General features: G+C 49.5%; 1 protein-coding gene across 3 annotated transcripts in view; it reads right to left on the bottom strand.

Moving 5' to 3' along the window:
• Window positions 1–24,017, bottom strand: part of KCTD18 (potassium channel tetramerization domain containing 18) — a 317,171-nt gene that overhangs the window by 227,030 nt on the left and 66,124 nt on the right. For all 3 annotated transcript variants that reach the window (XM_086955463.1, XM_086955462.1, XM_086955461.1), the window contains exons 3-4: window positions 21,703–21,973; window positions 19,388–19,599 (exon numbers count right to left, since the gene is read on the bottom strand). In XM_086955463.1, the coding sequence (XP_086811589.1) occupies window positions 19,388–19,599; window positions 21,703–21,952 (462 nt within the window). In that variant the 5' untranslated portion in view covers window positions 21,953–21,973. The remainder of the gene's footprint in view (window positions 1–19,387; window positions 19,600–21,702; window positions 21,974–24,017) is intronic.

Genomic DNA, 24,017 nt, shown 5'->3' with positions numbered 1-24,017 from the left:
GACAAATTTGAATAATATAGGGTCCAAAAGCTTTCACATACATTATTTTCGCTATTTTGGAGACGGTAATTGTTTTGGCAATGAAACGTCTTTGAAATCTGTGATGTTGATGCTGGAGGGGTACCAAGGACATTTCTGTATTTTTTATAACCCAAAGAGATTTCTCCCTCAAGTTTCCTTTCATCTTTCAAAATCATGTGTTTAGTAGTCAATGCAGACTTCACCTCAGAAACATTTGGATGTTTAGGATTTGCAATTGGAGGCTATATCCTGTTGTACAATTTCACTGAACTAAACACACCTTGCATCCTGTGCTGGTGCCCAAGAATAAAACTGCAAATGTTTTCTCACCAATTCTTCAAGGGCCTCAGTATGAGCTACACGTAAGTACTACACCGACAGTCTTTCCCATAAAGACTCAATTTACACACCTCATATTACAAACTCTCAGCACAGAAGATACTTCTAGCAAAGATTTGCAGTTTTTTACACTATCAACCCTGAAAGATGGAAGAAAGCCATGCATTCAAAATATTTGAGAGTCAGTATTTCACTGCCTTTACCACTAAGCATAGAAGTTCAGGACAGCCAACCAACCACCTGTGATAAAATGTCAGCCAGGGTGGAGTTGTACATTTGCTTTCTCCGCACAGACAGCAGAGAAAATCAAAGGAAGACGGCATTTGCAGTGTGGATCATTGTATCAATTCACACAGAGTCACACCTAGAGTCAAACAAAGCCAGCCATAACTATGTACAAAATATGCTTTTACATGTCCAATAATGGCTGGTTGATGCCTAGTAAGAATCTGATGATGTTGCCAAATGGAGCAGCTTAGTTTATCACTTCTATATGTTATGTTATAGGCTGATTTGTATTGCGCACTGTTAGTCGAGACTGTCCTGGCGCGTAGAGGAAACAATGGCAGCGAACAACAGTAGTCTAGAAAGCTTGTTCAAACAGATGTGTTTTTAATAGTTTTTTTAAAATGCTTAGATCCGTCGTATGCCGTAATTGGTTTGGCAGGCTGTTCCACATAATGGCCGCTCTGACCGCCAAGGATTGGCCCCCAAGGTGAGTTTTCCGAAACCTAGGGACAACCAGGTTTCTAAGTGCAGCCGAGCGTAATTGTCGCGGTGGCTGGTAGAGTTTAAACCTGGCCCTCAAGTAGGCTGGACAGGGTCCATGGAGAGCTTTGTGAGTCAGGACTAAGGCCTTATAACATACTCTTTGGGTCACCGGAAGCCAATGAAGTTTGCATAGTTGTTTGCGGACATTTAGTCTCCTAGGGATGTCAAAAAGGAGCCTAACCGCCGCATTTTGTACCACCTGCAGTTTCCCTAAAAGAAACGCAGGGGAGTCAACATACAAAGCATTGGCATAATCCAATCGCGAAAGTATGAGAGCCCTGGCTACAGCCTCTTTAGCTGCTCTAGGGAGGCGAGGGAAGAATTTCCTTAGGGTTGTAAGGGTGCCAAAACCTGTTCCCGCTAATCTTTTGATCTGTTCTCGGAAGCACATATCAGCCCCAAACCAAATCCCTAAGTTCTTGGCTATCCCATAGTCACCAGTTGGACAAGGAGAACCTGTGGGCCATAAGGATTCTTTAAAGGCTGTCGGGAATTGTCCGTAAAGAAGTATTTCGGATTTCTCCTAATTACATTTCAGGCTGGCCTGGGCCAGCCAGGCAAATACAGACGACAGACAATGCTGAGCTTTCCCAGTCTGTAGATCATTACCTTTCCAGGTGAAGAGAAGTTGGGTGTCATCGGGTTAGGCCATGATTTTGGCACCCAAACTTTCTGCCAGGAAGATCAGGGGGGTCATATATATATTAAAAAGCAGGGGGCTGAGAGTTGAGCCCTGAGGGACCCCAGTTTCCACTTTGTTGTCAGATGAGTGGAATGGAGGCAACCATACTTGTTGGAAGCGGTCTTTAAGAAAAGATTCCACCCATCTTAATGCCGTGTCTGCGATGCCGATGTCCGACAGCCTGGAGAGAAGCTGGAGATGGGGCACCGTATCGAACGCAGCAGAGAGGTCCAATAAAATCAGAGCCGCTCTGCCGCCCCCATCTAGGCATTCTTTGATGGCCTCCGAGACCTCTACAAGCGCCGTCTTGGTGCTAAAAGATGATCTAAAGCCAGATTGAGCCGGGTGCAGGGCCCCTGAAGCCTCCACAAACTTCTCAAGCTGTCTGAACGCCACCTTCTCGCAGACTTTCGCCAAGGCTGGGAGAAGGGAAATGGGGCGATAGTTCGAAGGGAGCAGTGGATCAGCCGTAGGCTTTTTGATTAGAGGAAGGAGTTTAGCATGTTTCCACTGAGAAGGCATTACGCCTGACTGCAGTGAATCATTAATCAAGGTCACTACTATAGGAGCGATTATGTCAGCAACCCCACTAAGAGCCCTAGCTGGACAAGGATCTGTCAGGGACCCTGACTTAAGGGATTTAAGAATAGTCGTCACATCCTTCACTTCTACTCTTTCAAAGCAAGAGAGGAGCTGGGTTGGCTCGATGTTATCCTGAAGTGTCATAGTGGGAGATAGGTGGGTAGGAGAGGGAAGCTTAAGGCTGGCCTGTATCTTTAGGATTTTGTCAATAAAAAAGGAGGACAGCTTCTCACACCAGCTGGGGGATGTAGGTGCGGAAGAGACCTCTGCCACTGGAGAAGTGAAGCTCCGCACAATAGCAAAGATTTCTCTGCTATTGTTCTTAGCTCTAGAGATACTCTCTGCAAAGAAATCACCTTTTGCCAGCTTAATGGCAGCATAGTACTCACATTGTGCCTTATGTAATTTTGCCTTGGCTATGGAGCAAAACTCACGACGCCAGGCTCGCTCTAGCTTTTTACAACCTAACTTCAGGGTTTTTAAGCGGTCAGTGTACCATGGATACGAAGGAGAGACTCTAGGTTGAATGTTCCCTGAGGGGAGTGTTTTTATAGCAGTACTCGTCCATTCCGAGAAGTTATCTACTGCCCCCTCTAAGTTATGGGCCTCAGCAGGGCGGGACTGGGCTAGAGCGGTGGATAGGGCTGGAATGTTAATCTTTACCAGGGGGGAGCCGAGATTCCCATTCATCGGTTTACGCGGGCAGCCTAAATCCCAAGAAAAACAGATCAGATAATGGTCTGACCATGTGACAGGGCGGGAAGACAAAAATACCAGGTCAAAATTGGAGCAGACTAGGTCAAGACAGTGACCTCCTGAGTGAGTAGGGTCAAGAACCCGTTGTGACAGGAGGGCTGTGTCACACAAATCCAATAGATCCCTTGACCCCGGGGCTGCAAGATTGTCCATATGAATGTTAAAGTCTCCCAGCAGCAGGAATTTGGGAACCTCAGAGCTCTTTGTGTGACGACCTCCTCCAAAGATTTGAGGAAGCTGCCAGGAGGACCTAGCGGGGCGATATATCAATATCCCACCTAAGGTGAAGTGGGGGGAGAGGGCTAAAGCAAATTCCATCGCTTCCCCCTTCTAGAATATCCCCTGTACATTCTCTTGTTAAAGTCCAATTATCCCTAAAAATCATGGTAATACCTCCGCCTCTGCCCGTACGATCGAGCCTGGCTATCCTGTACCCTCAGAGAGTGGCTAGCTCGATTACTGGCGCGCAGAATTCATGTAACCAAGTCTCCGTAATGAACAGGATGTCGAGGCGCTCGTCAACAATCAACTCATGAACCTCCTCCGTGTGTTTGACCATCGAGCGTGCATTAATGAGTGCTGCACGGATGTTGGTATGATGATCAATCCTACACGGAGAGGCGGATGGGTGGTTCATGAACTGAAAACGACAGGCAGGGCAGTTACGCGTCATGGAGTGTAATACTTCCCATTGTTTGGAGATGTTACATGGGTCTTTATTGAGTGCGAGCAGAGCCTCACGACTGTAGCCAATTATTTCACCTCCAGACTCTACCACCCTAGTACCAGCATTCCTGGCACTGGGCGCAGGCGGGCTTACCTTAGGCGCACCTTCGGCGCGCCATCGTCGCGCCCGCTGCGCGGCCGAGGACACATGCGCAATTTATGTTCTGCCTCCCCAGGTAAGCTAGACTGCTAACTCAGGCCCAACCTAGCTCCGGGAAACACAAGATGGCGCCTCGCCCTCCACACAAATGGCACAGTCAGCCGCGGTGGAACGGGGCGAGGGAGGCCACAAGGAGAACCAAGATCCTCAGGTTATGCAAGGTAATTAAAAACTGTGCTCGAAAATGGTGAGTGATAGTTTTTAAAAATAGGAAATCGCCGCCAGCATCTAAATCATGCCAGCGCTCACAGCGCGATCTGAACAGGTATTTAAAATATTTACCAAGCCCCAAGAGTGTAGCTGCACACGCTGTCAAAGAAACCCCCAGCGAACCTCAGGAGCTGCCACCACCCAAAGAGTTCTATACATCGAAATACTCAAAAACATGGGGGAGGAGCTTGCTTGGCTCCAAGATGGCCGCAAGTTAGTAGAGCTCCGAAAGCCCGGCAAACGACCCTGAATAATACTGCTTCCCGATAAAGCATAACCCCACCCACCCCCCTGTGATTGCTGTTTAGGTGCATCAGAGGCCGCCGGGCGATCCGACAAACAGATTCTGGCTGGTGATGTGGTGGAGTGGGAGCGGCAAACTCTGCAGAGAGTGCCGGAGATCTGACCCGCCCATGGGTGGGAGACTGAACTGGCCTCACATAGGCTGAGGTCTCCACACGGCTCTGGAAGAACAGCCAGGGGGTCTGGCGTTCCCTGGTGAGCCTGCACCGTAATACTGGTGGGCCACATTGATGGTAAGAGACGCGGGCTCTGCAGTGAAACACAGCTCCTCCCAATATATGATCGACTTACCTTGGCCCTGCGACAGAGAGCTGATCGGGGCTGGGGTAGAGGACTGCCGAGCAGAGCTTACGTTGCAGCTCTGTGGCGACCCGTGACCTCCTGGATCTGAGAGGTGAGAGGGGAGCCGCCAGGCCCTGGGACGCAGCGCCCACGATACCTCTGCATCAAGGAGAATCGCTGATCATTATCCGAGAGAGGTGTGGCGCTGCCCAGAGAACCTAGAAAGGCTGTGCATTGCAGGGGCGGGGACAGATGATCCAGCCAGGAGTCCCAATGGGACAGCAAAGCTCTGCTGTCGGAGGGGAAGCGAGGGTGAAAGAGGCTGCTGGTGCACTCGGTGAGGGCAACAGGTCCGAAGCTAGGCAACACCGTGACAGAGTAGAAGCCTCGGACGATCCAACAGAGCCAATCCAACATTACCTAGAACACATACAAATGACATGGCTCACCAACGCACATAGGGAGCACCTAATGGCTCAGCTCAACCCTAGTGAAATTCGAAGTGCTCTTAAAACAATGCTCACAGGCAGCGTGCCAGGAATAGATGGCCTCACAATCCCTTTTTACAGTGCCTTTCTGGAATTAGTTATCGCCTACTTAATGTCTCTGAATGAGGAGAAGGTCAAGACTGGAGAGATGCCCTATCTATGAGAGACGCACTAATAGTCACACTCTTGAAACCCGGGAAATCCCTGGAGGCCTGCTCTTCATATAGGCCTTTATCGCTATTAAATGAGATACCAAGGGACACGCGATGCTGCAGGACGTGCCTGGGTAGAGCTCCGGCCTGAGCCTCCCTATACCGGGCCATTTCTCCGCCAATTCTACCGCTGCAGCCCCGAAACTGCTGGTGGACCTGCCCGTGACCCACGGAAACAAGCTGTGCGATTTTGGGAGAAGTTGGACGCGAGGCTCCGCACAGCGATTTCCCGAGAGCCGGCCGCTGCCCAAACTCGGACCCTGCCGGGGGGCAGGATCACGCGAGGCCGGGGCTTATCCTTCCTGGGAAGGCCCCGTGAGGAGGCCTGCTGGTGGCGGTGCGGCTACCCGACGCTGCCCGGGGCCCGACTACGGGCTGAGAACCACCTGGGGCCCTGCTGACTCTTTGAGGGACTTGGAGGCGGGGCTCCACACCGCGATCTGCCGAGAGCCTGTTGCCGCCCGGCCCCGTACCCTGCCGGGAGGCGGAATCATGTGAGGCCGGGGCTTCGCTTTCTCGAAGGGGCCCTGTGAGGGGGATTTCTGGAAGTGGCGCAGCGGCTGCCCGATATTACCCGGGCCCATCAGCGAACCGAGGACCACCTGGAGCCCTACTGACACCCCGAGGAGGCACATTAGAGGGACACAGCAGTGCTCGGCTTGGAGACTGCCCCCGGACTGGCCCACGCGGGCGGGACCGCCCGACTTCTGGCATCTGCGGTCGGCGCAGCCGCGAGGACTGGCGCGGCGCCTGGCGGACCTGGCCCCGAACTGCTGCTCACCGCCTCTACGGCTGCGGGGCCAGGCTGACCGGCCTGGCTGCTGCACTGCTGCCCCACGGGCGACTCCCTGACAACGCTGGAGTGGAGACGGCGGCGGAGGCCTCCTGCGGGACGGAAACAGACGCTGCCTTGGGACTGAGGGTAAGGCGGGAAGCCCGTACCTGCCCCTGGGACACCCCACATAGCCCGGCGCCCCACCTGCTCAGACACTGGTGGTAGCCAGGCTGCACCGCTGGACCGTGCACCTGGCGGACTGGGCGACGTCCACCATCAGAGCCGGGCGACGCAACACGTGGCCGTGCCCCCTACTGAGAGGCTTCCTTGGTCGCACTCGGAGCGCCTGAGGCGCACTCGGACCTGATGAACCTGAGGGTGGAGAACGATTGGCCCAAATAACCTGCCCTGGCCCTACTAAACTCACCCCCCACCGCCCTACTGATCGGGCTGCTCCGGCTGCGTCCTTAGCCCGAGTGGACCCTACCGAGGTCGGAAGAGGACGACAGAGGCGCCCATCCGGAGTGCGCCAGGGCACACTTACCGGGCCTACAGACCACGGAGCCGAGGAGACCGATCCACACAGCCGGGGACACCCACAGGGCCCTCCCAACACACAGACGCTATCCCGCAGCTGTGGCACGGGTTGTCTGAGAGGCCGCCGCGCTCGCTGAGCGGAAGAGGAGCAGCGACCGCATAAGGACCCAGCGCTCCCCGTCGCCCTCCCGCCATTGCACCAGGCCCGGACGCCCTGCCCCTCACGGAGACAGGAGGGTCGACGACACAAGCACTGCCTGGCTCATGTCTGGAGGCGTGAAGACACGTACCGGAGCAGGCAACACGCAAACGAAGGGGAGGCAGACGAAGATAACGGCCAGGATGGATGCGGACCAGGTGGCGTCGAAGCTTGACAGTGTCCTGGCCGCCATGGAACGCATGGAAAACTCACTCCAGCAGACACGCACCTCCCTGGAGGCTAGGATAGATGGAGTGGCGATAGATCTCACCCACCTCAGGGCCGACCACAAAAAGCTACAGGACCGCACTACGGCACTGGAAGGCACGATGGCAACCGTCAAACCCAAAGTCACGCAGGTGGACAGGCATGTGCAGGACCTCCTGAACCGAGTGGAGTTCCTGGAGGAACGAGCAGAGGATGCGGAAGGAAGGGCGCGACGGAACAACATTCGCCTAGTGGGTATCCCGGAGAAGTGGGAGGGGACGGACCCGGCCCGCCATGTGGAAGACTGGCTGAGAGATCTGCTGCCGGAAGGCACACTTTCGCCTTACTTTGTGGTGGAGAGAGCCCATCGTGTACCCACGAGACCCCTGCCCCCTGGCTCCAATCCTAGGCCGTTCATCCTTCGCGTCCTCAACTACAGGGACCGCGACGCGATACTTCGTGAAGCCAGGAAGATGGGAGACATTACCATCGAGAACGCCACAGTGATGTTCTTCCCGGACTATACAGTACAGGTCCAGAGACAGAAACACTCCTTCCTGGCGGTGAAAAAGCGACTGCGCCAAGGGAACCTGAAGTATTCGCTCCTATTCCCTGCCAAACTGAGAGTGGTGGCGCAGGACAAAACGCACTTCTTCACGAATCCCGACGAAGTGGAGGCCTGGCTGGATGGGGGAATGCCTGAGGCTCCGCGGAGAGCGCAAGGGACCTCTACCATGGAGAAGAACCGAAAGACCTCGACGACGACGCCGCCGCGGGACTCCGACGCCGCCGCAGTCCAGACCTGCCTCGATCCACTCCCCGCCCGTAGACCTTATTTTGCAGGAACAGCAGGACGCACTACGCAGAGCTGTGGAAATCAACATCTCCCCGGCACAGTCGCCACACCCTGGTGCCAGCCCAGTTGCATCACTGACGGATGACGAGGCGATCTACGGCATCCCAGATACCCAGCAATCGGGGGAACCCCCGGACGTCACACCCCAAACGGCGGACCTTCTTGGCTACCATGAGACCGGGATTACCCCCTCCCGCTCACTACGGGATGCGAAGCTGTGCGACCCGCCGCTTGGCTGGTTTGATTTCCTGCTGGGCGGATCACGGACCCCTTAAATGGTGAGAGAGACTACTGCTGCCGCTGGGGGAGACACCAGGTAATGTAAGTACTATTTTCGTTTCTATGCACACGAACTGACCGCCCTCAGCGCGGACTTGAACAATTGGCTAGCAGAACTGCTTCGAACATTTGCCGCAGCGGGGACCGCTCGGGGGGGGAGGCGCCCCCTTATGGAACAATAGCCCCTCCCGTGGCTGCTGGGGCGAGCCACGGGCGCCGCGTTGGGCGGCGGACACTGGGAAGCTCCTGAGCCGCAGCGGGCTCTGTACCTTGCCCGGGAAGGACACATGGCTCCCATAGAGACTCCAATACTGTACCTGTTGCTGGTTACAAGTCACTTTTTACCCCCCAGAACTGTATAGTTTGCGAGCTCATTAGAGTGTTTGGACGGCGACATGTTGTGCAGCCGACCTTTTGGAATTACATTCCCTGTTGCCATGTTATGGCTATATGTTTTCCCTTTCTTCCCTGTCCCCATACCTTGCTGGAGGCTAAGGCGCAATACAAGAGACATTGACTGCATACTAGTGGCGGAGGTGGCATACGACGGCGGGCGGGATGAACTGCTGTGGGGACGATGTGGGGAGGACACTGAGGACCCTGACTATCACGACACAAATGGCTAGCACACAGATATGTACCTGGAATGTTAGGGGAATGCACACACCGGCTAGGCGTTACCACATATACTCATACCTGAAACGTCACAAGATTAACATCGCGCTGCTACAGGAAACGCATCTGAATGGGACAGAGGTGAGGGCACTACACCGTAGATGGCGGGGGAAACTGTACGCCACAGAGTATTCCTCGTACGCGCGAGGGGCACTGATATGGGTCCGTCCTGGGACTCCTTGGGTGTGCGAGGACGCTGCGAGTGACGATGAGGGCAGATTTGCAGCCGTGCGGGGCAGGCTGGATGGGCACCAGATAGCGCTGGTGTCTCTATACTCCCCTAATGTTGATCAGGGTGGCTTCCTGGAACGCCTCTCGCAAACAATGGCGGTCTGGCGGGAGTCTTCATGGGTGTTGGGTGGCGACTACAACTGCACCTTAGACACGACATTGGATCGATCCCTGCCCCCCCCACTGCATGCCCCCACGAGAAATGCCACGAAAGACCTACTAGAGTGGGCGGCGCGATGGGACCTACATGATATCTGGAGATCACGCATCCCAGACGCGAGGGTATACTCGTACTATTCAGGCGCACATGGCCTCCACGTCCGCCTTGACAGATTCATGGCGTCCACTGACATACTGCCCCATGTGACGGACACATACTACATGGGCCGCACACACTCCGACCACAACCCTCACCTCTTATCTATCACTTGGGAACAACCGCTGCCCCCTGTGCCCACCTGGCGAATGCAACCTGCGCTGCTGCTGGATGCGACCTTCCGAGACTCCCTACTCACATGCATTGCTCAGTATTTTGAGGACAACGCAGGTACGGCCTCCTCTCCCCAAGTGGAATGGGATGCGTTCAAGGTAGTGGTGCGCTGCTTGCGGACACAGGGCCAGATTAGACAACAACTGGAAAAAGACCTCACCAGACTAGAAACAGGCTTGCTTGCTAGGGAGGGGGACGCGGTGGAGGGTGACGAGGCTCCACTACTGGGGGCGCGCGCAGAGCATGCGGCACTGCTGGAACGCCTCAAACATATTAATTATGCTGCACACTCGGTGAGGACACATCAACTTAGTGATAGGCCTGGTAAGCTCTTGGCCTGGCTGATTTCTCAAGAGGACCGCGCGGCCCCTGTGACGGCCATACAGGAGGCGGGCGGAGCTATTGTGTACACACAGCGCCGCATACATGAGACCTTTGTTGCGCATTACACCTTACTATATCGATCCAGACTGCCAGTCCCACACCCAGACATTGCTGGCTACCTAGCCCCCCTACAGATGCCACACTTGACAGTGGCGCAACAGAACGAACTAGGGGCCCCTCTCACAGCGGACGAACTCCGTGAGGCAATCTTCCACCTGTCCAACGGCAAAGCACCGGGCCCTGATGGACTCCCGGCGGAGTTTTACAAGGCCGGCTCGGATATCCTCATTCCGGAGCTTCTGAGGATGTACAATGCAGCAGCGGAGGACTCCATCCTGCCCCCGACGCTGCATGAGGCTAATCTGATCTCCATCCTGAAGCCGGGCAAGGACGGCACCAGGGTGGGCTCATACCGCCCCCTGGCGCTGCTTAACACGGACTATAAAATACTGGCCTCCACACTAGCCCGAAGGCTGGCTCCCCATGTGCCTAATTTAGTGCATCAAGATCAGAATGGCTTTGTCCCAATGCGCCACACCTCCCACAATAACCGCCGTCTCTTCCGGGTGCAGGAATATGCTATCCGGCAATGGCCCAGGGCGGGATGCCTCGTTCTTGATCTAGAGAAGGCCTTTGACTCCGTGGAGTGGCCGTACCTACGAGCGGTCGCGGAGAAGTTCCAACTGGGAGGTGGATACGAGGCCTTGGTGGACTTGTTGTACCTCAGACCATCAGTCAGGGTGCGCACGAGCCGGCTACACTCCAATGCCATCCGAGTGCATAGGGGCACTAGACAAGGCTGTCCTCTGTCCCCGCGGCTATTTTCCCTGGCCATGGAACCCCTGGCCACGATTCTCAGAGCACAGGGGCCACATTGGGGCATTCCGTTGGTGGATGGTCTGCATGCGGTGTCGTTGTATGCAGACGACCTGCTCCTGTACGTCAGAGACATAACCGCAATCCCCACCTCTCTCACTGACATCTTTGCTGCATTTGAGGAGATGTCGGGCCTCAGGGTCAATTGGTCCAAATCTGGGGCCTACCCCTTTGGCCCGGACACGCCCGAGTGCGACATACGACTAGGCGGTGGCAGATTACAATGGTATCCCACTTCCTTTCGCTACCTGGGAATACAGATTTATCGGAACCCACTGGATATCTTAGAGGGGAACCTCGTTAGGACGATCGCCTCGATACGGGCACAAGTCCGCTTTTGGAATACCCTCCCGCTTAATGTCCCCAGCCGCATAGCTTTATCTAAAATGATTGTGTTGCCCCGGCTACTCTACTACTTCGCGAACATACCCATATATGTCCCAACCAGGATATTTAGAGACCTAGAGGTGCTCCTCCGCGACCTTACATGGAGCAGTGGCCGCCCGCGGGTAGCGCTGACGAAGATGTACATGCCAACTGACTCGGGAGGATTGTCAGTCCCCAACTTAGAGCTGTATTATCTTGCGGCACAGACGCAATGGGTGGCGTATTGGCTGAGTGGCAAATATCTTGAGGATACTGCCTCGGATGAGGCTGCATGGACGCAAACACAGATCAATACGCTGTTTCACCCGCTCACCCACACACGGTGCCCCTCCCAGCTGCACTTGGCGGTGGCGCGGAAATGTTTTCTGAGGTGCCTACGCCTTACCAGAGCGACCAAGCCGTATGCCCCGGTCATACCACTGCTGGACACACCGACCCCGGACGGAATCCTCACGGAAACGCGCCTGGAAGCATGGGCACAGGCGGGGGTGGACACGTTGAGCGACCTGTACGCTGAGGGAGAATTGCTTATCTTTGTAGCCCTGGCTGACAGCGCAGATCTCCCGGCAGGGCAGTTCTTGCAACACGCGTCGCTACTGCGCACGTTCACAGCTTCCTGGGGTGACATGACGGAAGAACTCCTGATGCATTGCTATATCCAGTACTTGCATGTCATGGGCAACGGATCGCACATCATACATTGGCTGGCTCAGGCGTTACAAACACACTCGCAACCTTCCACACAGCCGCTGCGTGACAAATGGGCGGCGGACAGGGGCAGGGACTGGACCGATAAGGAGTGGGCGATGGTCTTGGCGGGACCGACCAACATCCCTAGAAACCCCCGCTTTAAGATTATACAGTACTACCTGCTCCAGCGCGCATACCCCACGCCGGATAAAATCAATAGGTATTTCCCGCTTGCGGATGCGGCCTGCCAACGCTGCTCTCTACCGGGAGCGGATTTACTACACATGCTGTGGCACTGCTCTGGGGTGAGGGAATACTGGGAGGGAGTCCTGAAGCTCCTCACGCATGGAGCCGAGGAGAGGTTACCACACACCTGGGAAGCATGCATTCTGGGGTTATATAAACGCACTAAGTCCAATAAAGTGCAAGCGCGCTTTTGGGACATGGGCCTCATCGCGGCCAAACGCCTGCTTACCAAACATTGGAAATCTGCTCTCCCCCCCCCGCACACAGCACTGGCGAGCGTCCTTCACCAACTGGGCGCGAGCGGAAAGTGCCGCGCTCCTGAGAGAGGAAACGGCGGGACTACGCAAGTTCCCCATCGCCCAGCTCTGGGACGACCTCCTCCAGACATATCAGGAGGCCTGTCAGGAACAGGGGATGTCCTAAGGCGACCTTCGCCTGCTTCATGGATACGCTAGACGCACACACAAACAGAGACCTTGCCCGGGTGTGCACTATCTACCCCCCCCCGCAACTCCCCCCCACACACAGCTTCTGTCATCCTAACCCTGGCCCCTCTGCGTCCTGCCGGACGGCTGCTAACCCCCACTGCAACATACGATGATCTTCTTCTTTGCGCCCCCCCTCCACTCACTCCCTGACCGCAATACATTACTCGACCCCAGTTTTCCCCTACCGTTATAGCCCGTGGGGGATAGTTTACCTGCTGGTCAAGTTCCCCGACCAGACTTGTACTTAGCTCTCGATATGGACACCGAGGACAGAGCGAACACTAGGCGGCAACACACTACTAAACGCATGCTACATCTGGAGTACGGAGAGGTACGGACGTTTAGGGCTCCGGCGCAAGCAGTGGACATACACGCGGCAAGGCGAAGTGCGCCTGTTCTGACACTGACTGACCGCTGTGCTTGGGACCTGAGGATTAGTGTGCACGCCCTACTGCCACACACATGGACGTCGTTTATAGGGCTGCGAACTGGTCTCGCGAGCCTTCACCGGTAGTTTTATGCCTCAGTGAGCTATACCACACACTGATTGTCATACACGGTCGAGCATTGCAAACGCGAGACAGGCCCACAACCACCCCGGGACCCGCGCTTTACTATGCAATTATGCAGTTCTACATACACCTAGGTGAGATCCCGGGGAATAAGCAGCGACGGCCACGATGCTTGACTGAATGACACATTTCTACTGTTGTTACACCCCCCAACAAAAAAGAGAAAATTAGACCGATCACTTATTAAGAACAATTCCAAATGACAATATTGCTTCCACCATGTATAATGCCGCTGGACCCCCGGGTTGCCAGCTAAATGGCTGTGTCATCCATACCGAATAACTCTGATTCCTGAATATTTGACTCGCCCCTATGTGGGCCATGCACTACACCTTGTATGATGATGGACAAATGTGAAATAAAGGTCTTCCAAAAACAAAAACAAAAACAAAAAAAATTAAATGAGATACCAAGATTTTTGCCAAAATCCTGGCTAATTGCCTAGCCCCCCAAATACCCGTGGTTGTACAACCGGAGCAGGCTGGCTTTGTCCCTGGGCGCAATACTACCTATAATCTTAGAACTATATTTGGGACGCTTCAAAGGATTAACCCAGCAGTTAGAGCTGAAGCAGTATTCCTAGACGCAGAAAAGGCGTTCAATTCGTTGAATGGGCGTTCATGAAGGGAGCCCTGAGAAGAATTGGGGTAAGAGGGATATTTGCCCGACTGGTCATGGTGCTATATATACAGTACCGGGTGCAAGAGTGCGGGTGGGCAATACTGTTCCGCGCTCTATAGTTATCATGGGAGGAACCTGCCATGGGTAATGGGAGGAACCTGCCAAGGGTATCCACTATCCCCTCTCCTATACGCTCTTGTGGCAGAACCTCTTGTGTGCATTAAGGGAATACCATGGGCATAGGGCATTGAGATTCCCTGGGTACCGATTAATACTTTTGGCATTTGAAGATGGTACATTGATATATTACAACAAGTTCCGAAATGCACCACAGTCAGATTTACACCATGTGTCGGTGAAGGAGTCTATGTTCAAAAGAAATAATCCAAATAAGAGAACGCTGAGTCCGAAATTGCAAACAAGTGTTCAGGATTCCTTTAATATTCCAATTGAAAAGCCAGCCAACGCGTTTCGTTCCGTCAAGCGGAACTTCTTCAGGGCGTGATGGTAGTTGACGAATGTAGAAATTTTAGGAGCCGGGATCACAAACTGCCGTAAATATCTGTATCCTATGTCTGGATATTGGTGACTGAGTAGGGTCACCAGATGTCAAATTCAAAAAAGGTAGTTACCTTATATCTTCCAAAAGAAATGCTCCTTGCGAAAGCCTTCCTGCTGTTTTTTCTATTTTTTCTATTTTTTCTATTTTTTCATTTCTTCATCTTTAGTGACAATAGGCTGTGCAGTTTATTGCTGGATAATAACCTTAAAGTGTATGGAATATACGTATTATTCACTGTCACTTGTTCAGATTCGTAGATCCCTAATCGGCTCTGGCGAAATAGTCACATTCAGGTAGTTACCTGTTGGGGTCCCATTCGATGCCCCCAGTTGGTGTCTCCACGATACACGCGCCAAATCTTCTCCGGCCGATACCGGTTTGCAATTTCGGACTCAGCGTTCTCTTATTTGGATTATTTCTTTTGAACATAGACTCCTTCACCGACACATGGTGTAAATCTGACTGTCGAAGTGGTGCATTTCGGAACTTGTTGTAACATTGTGCTTCCCAAAGCTGTTGGGATATACTCTCCGGACAGGGAGTATTCTGAAAACTGCACGCTATCTGAAAGACAACCTAAATGTATATATTGGTAATAGATGGATTGGTGCTTATAGGGTGCTAAAAGTGGTCCACTGTCCATATTGTGTTTTTGAAAAAGGTACATTGATATATGTCCGTGACCCCAAGAAGCACCTTAACCCCATACTCATCAAAGTAACTCAATTAGGGCAGTTGTCAGGTCTCAGAGTCAATAGGTCAAAATCCATATTTTTTCCTCGAACCCCACACATTACCTCGATACAGCTGGACTTTCCCATGCAATGGTCAACAGACTCAATACGCTACCTAGGAGTACAAATTCACAAAGACCCTGGAATAGTACTAGCCAATAATTTTGGGAGGGATATTTCTAAACTGGAGGATGACATAGACCGATGGATCTGACTGCCCCTCACAGCTTGGACGTATTTCTATTATGAAAATGGTCATTCCGCCTTGATTCCTATTTCTTAAAATATACTAATGACACTGCCAAGACACACATTAACTGTACTGTGATCCCTGATGATTAGGCTGGCAAGCAGCCGAGGGTTCGGTGGGAAACACCAACGTTGACATACGGCATGGGAGGCCTAAACATCAGACCTTGAACTGTACTATAGGGTAGCTCAAGCCTCTCATTCATATATCTGGATGCATGGCCCGAAGGCATTGCCACACATGTACATAGAAAGAGACGCTGCTAACCCCGGCATTCTCCCTTAGGTGGTCTATAATACCTTCAATAGACTGTCCTAGGCTCCTTAAACTCCACAACGTACGGAAAACTTTGCTTGAGGAACAGACAGGCGCACTGCTGTACTCACCATCAACCCTACTGGAGTGGTGTCCCTGGTTCCCGACAGGAAGAGAAAGAGAAGTAGTTCCGACATTACGAAAGTTGGGTATATTGAAGTCAGGCAACTTCTTCCACAATGGAGTGGTACGTAAGTGGGAAGACATACTAAAAGAGGTGATGGCTCTATAGCTCCTAGACCAATTTCAACACCTCAGAACTAGGCATGCTTGGCGAGACCAACTGGGAGACGAGTTGCAGGAACCAGTAGCGATGCCAATGCTCACTAATATTATACATGCGAACACCGCCAAAAAGTTAGTGACCAGATTGTACAGTTATGCACAGGAAGCCAAAAAAATCACAGCTAATGAATGTACGACAGGACTGGCAAAAGGATCTAAGTGATAAAAGTTGGCAGCATTGCTGCACTGTCACCAAACGCATATCCCTAAACAGTAGACATCGATAAGTACATTTTAAATATATAAATAGAGTGTATTACATGCCAGAGAAGCTCTTCAAATATGGACAGCGAGACTTGGCAGAATGCCACCGCTGCCCAGAGCAAGTAGCTGGATTCATACATGCAAGGTACTGCTGTGGAATTCTGAGAAACTGGAGGAAGATATTTCAGTGAGATCACGGATCATACCCTTGAACCTAATACGCTGCTCGCTCTACTAGGTTATTATATGAAATTGGATAAAAGCATAAGGAAACTGATAGCAATGAGGTTATTACTGGCTAAACGTAGAGTGGCGATGCGATGGCTAAAGGCCCATTGCTGACAATAGATGAGTGGATCACAGACATGCTTTATTGTTATACACAATCGGTTACATCTTGGGCCATATGTAGGTAACCACTATTTACCGATTCGGTATTTGAAAATCGGTAAATAGTATGTAGGTAATAATTCGGTAAATTTTACCGTATCGGTAATATTCGGTATTACCGATTCGGTATTTCCCATTCATTCTTATGGGCCTGGAGGCCCATAGGAATGAATGGGAAGCCATTCACTATTACCGAATCGGTAATAGGGGGAACATATCCAAGGGTGGCAGGGTGGCACATTGACACCCTGTTGCACCCCTGAATCGTGCATGTGTGCACATGTGGCACACATACATGGCCTAAGGGCATGTATGTCTGCCACATGGCACTGACAAAAAAGCAAAAAAATGCTTTTTTAAGGTATTCGGTATTTACCACCAACTTATAGTTGGTGGAAAATAACAAATCCTGAATGCAAAAATGCACTCACTTGAGTGCCTCCTGCATAGGTTTCAGGATTCGGTAATTTACTGAATCGGAATTTTAAGAATTTGGTAATTTACAGATTCCTTAAATTACCGATTCAGTAAATTACCCAATCCTTGACACCTGCCTCCTACATCTCAAATCCCTAAATACCGGTCACCGTTACCGACCGGTATTGCCTCACCTACATATGGCCCCTAATGAGTTATTGCCCCCTCGGAACTGACCTAAAAGCTTCAGGGGATTATACCAGCATTATCTAGTGGGTAAGAAAACAGGGGAACCAGAAGGTGAAAATGTGGGCGACTGATAAGCTACACTAATTGTTGAGAATCATCAGAGGTCTAGTTGTACTGTTATTGATAACACCTACATGCGGTGAACCTCTATTAACTACTGGTCAAGTCACTGATATATTTTTTTTTTATATTTCTTTTTATTAAAACAAGGCAACCACAGAATACATGAGTGCATAGAACATACGAGGGTCGTCCACAATATCAACATATGATACAATTAGTGATGAACTGAGGTCGGAGAGGGGAGAGGAGGATAGGGTACTGAAGAGATACAACGTCAGCGTCAATAATGAGGGGTCAGGGGGAAAGTGGGACATCAAAGGTTGCAGTAGCAGGTGGTACACATATGTTCCCCCTGTATCGATTCCACGGGCTCCATACATTATTCCATTTCCTCGGGAGGCCCGAGCCAAATACACAGTTTTCTCCCGGTACATGCACCAATCCATATTTTCTATCCACACCTCAATAGCGGGTGGCCTCTGGGACCCCCACTGCTGTGCTATGTTCCGTATAGCAATCATGGCCCCCAAAGTCACCCACTGAGTTTGTGCCGTATTGAGATCAGTCGGCTCCCAGACATTCAACAAACATCGCCTAGCTTCTGGTAATAGAGCCACCCCTGTCACTTCTGGCATCACTCCGTGGACCCTACCCCAAAATTCAACCACATATCGACATTCCCATATGATATGGAGAAATGTCCCCAAGTGACCACATCCCCGCTGACACAAACCATCTGTCGTGAAACCCATTCGGACCAAACGAGGACCTGTAACATATACTCTGTGTTGTATTTTAAGCTGAACCAATCTCAGTCGTGCTGGAATCGCGACCTCCTTTGGTGAGGAGATCGCCGATTGCCAGTCCTCATCATCAAGTTCTAGGCCGTCTCGGGTCCATTTATCCCGTAGTTGTGTCAAAAGGTCCGCTCTATGATTAATCAGCTTCTTATAGACAAGGGAAATGGTACTATCAGGCAGATAACCATCCAATATACGGTCCTCCAATGGGGTTGTCTCAAGTATCTCCACCCCCTCAGGGAAAACCGATGTCAGTGCATGTCGAACCTGTGCATATCGAAAGTATTATGACTCTCCCAATTCGTATTCAGTCTGTAAATCTACAAATGATTTAACCTTTCCTTTCACCCAGAGGTCGCCTACTGTGGAAATGCCAATAAGATCCCATTTGTCAAAACCCTTTGTATTCCACAGTCTGCCGAACCTCTCAGAGCCGAAATGCGGGGTTGCTAAAGTCAAACGGTCTTTCCATCCAAGCTAGCTAGTAGCATCATGCCATATCCGCACTGCCGTCCTAGTTGGCCCAGTCAAACTCTTCTCCACAGACCTAGTATACAACGCTCTGTTGTAATTGCCTCCAGGAAGTATCCATCTATCCATGGCATAGCCGGGATCCGACACAGGCCCGTACGTGCCATGATTAATAGCCCCCAACTGCGATGCCCAATAATATCTTTTGATATCAGGGAGAGCTATCCCCCCATCATACCACGGGAGCGTCATTTTAGCCAATGCTATACGCGGTCTACCATCCCACAACAACTTCCGTTGCAAACCCTCCAATTCAAGTCACTGATATTAGATGTAGCCTACTTAATTATTTGAACCATATAACTTATGAGTGCCATAACACGCATGTATACAACGTACTGGACACAGTTGATACAGAATTGAGTATATCCAGTCAAATGATATTACAGCACTTCATGTTGTGTTATTGTTCAAATCAATAAATAAAATATATATTTATTAAAATACTTAAACACATAAAACAATCTTTTTTTTGTTTTAAACAAAATGTGCTTTTTTATATTACCAGGTAAAAGACAGTTAAATAAAATTAGTGCAAATACCTTTTTAATTTCTAAACTTGACTTAACGCAATACGTTTCCATTTCGTTGGCCAAATGGTCGATGAGATTATAGGGATACGGGATCCCAAAATAATCAGCCTCCTCCTGCAGTGCAATCTGAGTCTGATGGTCTGTAGGAACCGCAACTTCCCCATGGAGGTAATCCAGAATGTAGCTGAAGAGGTTTCCATTCCGATTAATAAGGCAAGCACCTACAACAGTAAAAATACAAATAAAGATAACACAAGGAACAATTTACTACTACTGCACAAATATGGGAATGTAGATCTAAATATTGGCAAGCAAAAAAGCTATGTTCCATTAAAATTGCTGTGTTTTATGTTAGACATGAAGTTTGTCTGCTCCTCACTGCAGCTACCTCTTCATCATTGGGGCTTCAAGCTCTTTTGTAGTAATGGGAACTCTCAGTTTTACTGAAGAGACATTACGTGAAATATGTGAGGATTAAATTGTTTATTAAACTAACCCATCAAGCGGAACCCAAAAATTAAAGTTATACATCTTTTTTCTCTTCAGAATTGTGGTATTCACAGCAGCGTAGGCATTACTTTTGACTAAATGGACTAAATACTTATGTTAACAAGCAACTATGCAGTATGATTTCAGATACCAATGTTCTGACTGCAATTGTAAATAGAGACCCCTTTCCCAGCATGTGTGATGCAGAACATGTTAACAACAAGAGCTATTTCTGGATCATTATACTTGATAACTGGATCCCGTCATATGTGCAGCTACTGAGCTTCAATGTACTCTAACAACATAGCTTAAGGACTTTATATGTATAATGCATGAGAACAACTTAAGCCCTATTTTCACAAAACAAAATCTTGAATGTACAAAAGAAAGTGACATATGTGAAAAGAATAAATGAAGGCCCCTGCCCATTCTCTGGCTATACACTAAGCAACCATTGATGAAGATAGTGACAATGAGAGAATTAAGACATATTCAATAAAATACTTTATACTGTGCTTTCTGCCAAAGAGCACGGAACAGTTTTCAAACCCGATTAGTACAGTTTGACAATCATTTTTTGGATTAGTTTGCCAACCTATCCGATTAGCATTTTTATCACCACTTTAACAAAACAGGATATTTTTGGTCACCAAAACTAAAAGCACAAATTACTAATCTCTATTTCCCATTGTCACTAAGCCAGTGTATGTCCCTCTCCTGCTCACCCACTTTCCACTTTTTTCTACAAGGCTTGTGCTGACTCAAATGCTCACTGATGCAGCTGGTACAGAGCACACAGCAACAGCTGAATGGTGCTGGTTACTCAAATGGTGTCCAACAGATTAGCAGCAGATCCTTCAGAGGTCCTCCTAGTCCACATCCTACTGTACTAAGGGCGAGCATGAGAAGAACAGAATGGGTGGGAGGAAAGCGGGGATTAAAGAAGGAGAGAAATGGGAGGCAGCGGAAGACCGGGAGAGACTGAAAGGACATTGAAAGTCTGAGGAGAGGATGAGGAAACCTTGCATTGCGCTGAAATTAGATTAGACGCATTTTTACTTAACTAGCAGTTCTGGGCTATCCCACTGAAAAACGTAAGACAACGTATCTTACTTCCACAGTGGCATCCTTTAAAGCCCCAATAAATAACAGTTGTTCCCATAATAAGTCTGGGGTACACATTGCAATGGTCCACCAAACAGAAAGGTTGAGAGAGTGGGAGAATAGAACAAGGAACTCCCAATTCAAAAACATACTGAAGAGAAAGACTTACCCTAAACAATAACCCTACAGGAGAAATAACATGTTAAAAAGTTCAGAATGGTTGAAGATCGTTTGATGAACTTAGGTTTAACCTATTCCAGCAAACATTTAAGATTCTTTAAAGGAGTCCCTACCTCAAACATATGCTAGAAGGGTGTCACAAGCCGTAAGTTTATACGGTCTCGGCACACTAATGTAACTTGCAACAAACCTTTTAAGTGTGGAAAAGGGTATTTAACAGATGGGAACTGTTAATTTACAGTGCAAATTCGGATGAAAGTATTATGAATAAAAAAAAGAAATATCTTCAGCTTTTATGTTAGTTACTAATGTGTTCAGTCAGATTCGCTGCTTCAAGTATCTTGCACTGAGATGACAGACCTCCAATGTAATGTAGAGTAGGAATGTCACAGCTTGAGTATTAAGAGGAAAAATGACACATTCTTTATAGACATGAAAGGTCTCCCAATTGCTGTAACATAATTAATGTTGTGTGGTTGAAGTGACCTGGAGCACAGCCTTGCAAAAATACTTAGGGGTAATTGAATACATTACTTTTGTTTCTTGTTTACCATGTTCATCTTTCTTGAGAGGAAAACGGCCGCTGAACATGGCTGCCAGCATTGAATCCTTGAAACGACAAAGAGATTCCCGTCTTGCAGTGAAAATACAGCCTCCAACGTTGAGCCGCAGAACTTCAGCAATGTCATCTTGACCAAATCCATTATTTTCGGTCACTGTTGAGCTTGTAGCATGCTGGTCACTGCCATCACCTTTCACTGCACACGTAGATAGGCCGCAGGGGGTCTGGAAAGTTTCCATTTGATGCTTTTTCGGGATTACCTTTGAACAGAGTAACAAAGTGTTAAAACGCTGACCTACAAAATAAATTACAATACACTGCTAGGTTCACTCATTGGAAATTCTCGAGTGGAAATAAAGGTCAAATAGTTGTAGATGATTTTGAAAGCGAAAGTGTACTGGGCTTTAGAAAATACCCATTGTGTACTCAGATTGGTAAAGCTGTGCAGAACTGCTCCTTGAAATATTTATTTAGTTTACAATTTTCCAGATTCTAGCACATATTTGGACTCAGATCATTAGTTGTAGTAAAAGAGGCACTCTTGTGGTTTGGCACCCTAGATGACCTTCAATTACCATCATTTTAACTGACTTAAGCGTGTTATTGTGCCCTGGCCTTAATGTAGGATGGTCCTGTTTTCTGACTTTGCCTTGCTTCAGCTTTTGTGCGTGCACAGCAGTGTTTGCAAGTTGTTTGGGTTACTACTGGCTTCGACATGGCCTCATGTCATCTTGTTTTCTGGCTTTGCCTTGCTGCTCGCACATAGGTGCAAAGTGGGGAGGGCATGTTTCTGCTCCTTACTTGTTTTTCACTCTTCACTGACCAGAGTGAACTGGATATTATCCATAGAATGTGCAACTCTGCCTCAAAGTCAAAATACGGGAGCTTGGCTAGCCTCCGTCTTGGCCTTGACACAGACTGGTACAGCCAGCTCGGTTCTTTCTCATGAGAAGGGGGCGAGGTTTTTAGAAGTTTCGCCTCACGTTGACTAATGGTATTAAAGCTGGTAGCCTTCGGGGGCCAGGTGGAAGCTCACCACAGAATAGACATATTGCTGTGGAGGGGATGGCATTGGAGTCTTGATCGAGCTCCTTCCTGGGCTGGTGAAGGCCTCCCCCAGCTTGAGTTGGCAAGGGTGTTGCTTAATCAATAGGTGAGGTGTTCCTAACCATTTTGTATATATATTCTCTACTCTTTGCTACTTGTATATACTGCATGTTATTCTAATTGTACATTTTAGTCACTTGACATTTGGGAATCTGCATTTACTGATATATTTGACCAACCATTCTAAAATGTTCCATTAATAAACTTGTGTGTGTTATTTTACATGCACCTGGATTTGTTTTCTTGCCTCGCCTAAAGGGAGTGCTGCGTCTTTTACTCATCTTTAGGGAGTGCTGCTCAAAGTGTATTATTTAAAGGTGCAGTGGTATATTTGCCTCAAAAGTGGGAGTGCAGGGTTTGGGTGTGTCCTTTTAGTGAAAAGCACATTCATAACAGTAGTGTTACCAAATGGGTTTCAAAATAGTTTTCTTCTGCATTGAATGATCAGTAGATCTACAGAACTGAATATATATATAGAATGAAGCAATTTTCTTCATGAGCAAAGACTTGGGGCAAAGGTAATAAAAACCACACACATCTCAGTTGAATAATATGTATTGTAGCAATCAGCGTGTTCATTGCTTTATTACTCATCAATTACTTTATCAACACTGGCGATCCGAAGTGGCACCCTGATCGGAGATCAATGCTAATTCGGAGAAGCTGTTGATGCCAGACTCCCCGTGCCTAGTCCAGAGCCACCAGAATGGACCTGGTCGTTCTTGATTTTCTTGAAAATTCTGGGCAGAAGTAGCAAGTGCGGAAAGGTGTTTAGGAGGCTTAAGCTCCACTCACGACAAAAGTGTCGCCAAGCCATAGCCACCTTGGAAACTCCAGCGTGAAAACTGCTGACATTGCATGTTCTCTTCTTAGGAGAACAAATCTAACAAAGGCTCTACCACCTGCTTAAAGAGACCTTGCGCCACCTCAGATTGAAGGCCCCATTCTTGATCTGCTAGGCATCCGCGGCTGAGTTCGTCTGCCCAGATATTTAGAGAAACTGCCAGGTGTTGAACCACCAGGGTTATGCTCTGCTGTTCTAGCCATGTCCAGAGACGCAGGACCTCTTGACAAAGGGTCCATGATCCCACCCCACCCGCTTGCTGCAGTATCATGTGTTGACATCGGCACTAACTTCCCCTTTACAGAGGGAAGAAATTATTTCAATGTCAAGCAAATGGCTCGAAGCTCCAAATT

This window comes from Lissotriton vulgaris, chromosome 2_1 (genome assembly GCF_964263255.1).
Source record: "Lissotriton vulgaris chromosome 2_1, aLisVul1.2, whole genome shotgun sequence".
NCBI classification, from domain to species: domain Eukaryota; kingdom Metazoa; phylum Chordata; class Amphibia; order Caudata; family Salamandridae; genus Lissotriton; species Lissotriton vulgaris.
Note: the sequence above shows the minus strand (reverse complement) of the source record. Positions and strands in the feature narration are given on the sequence as shown.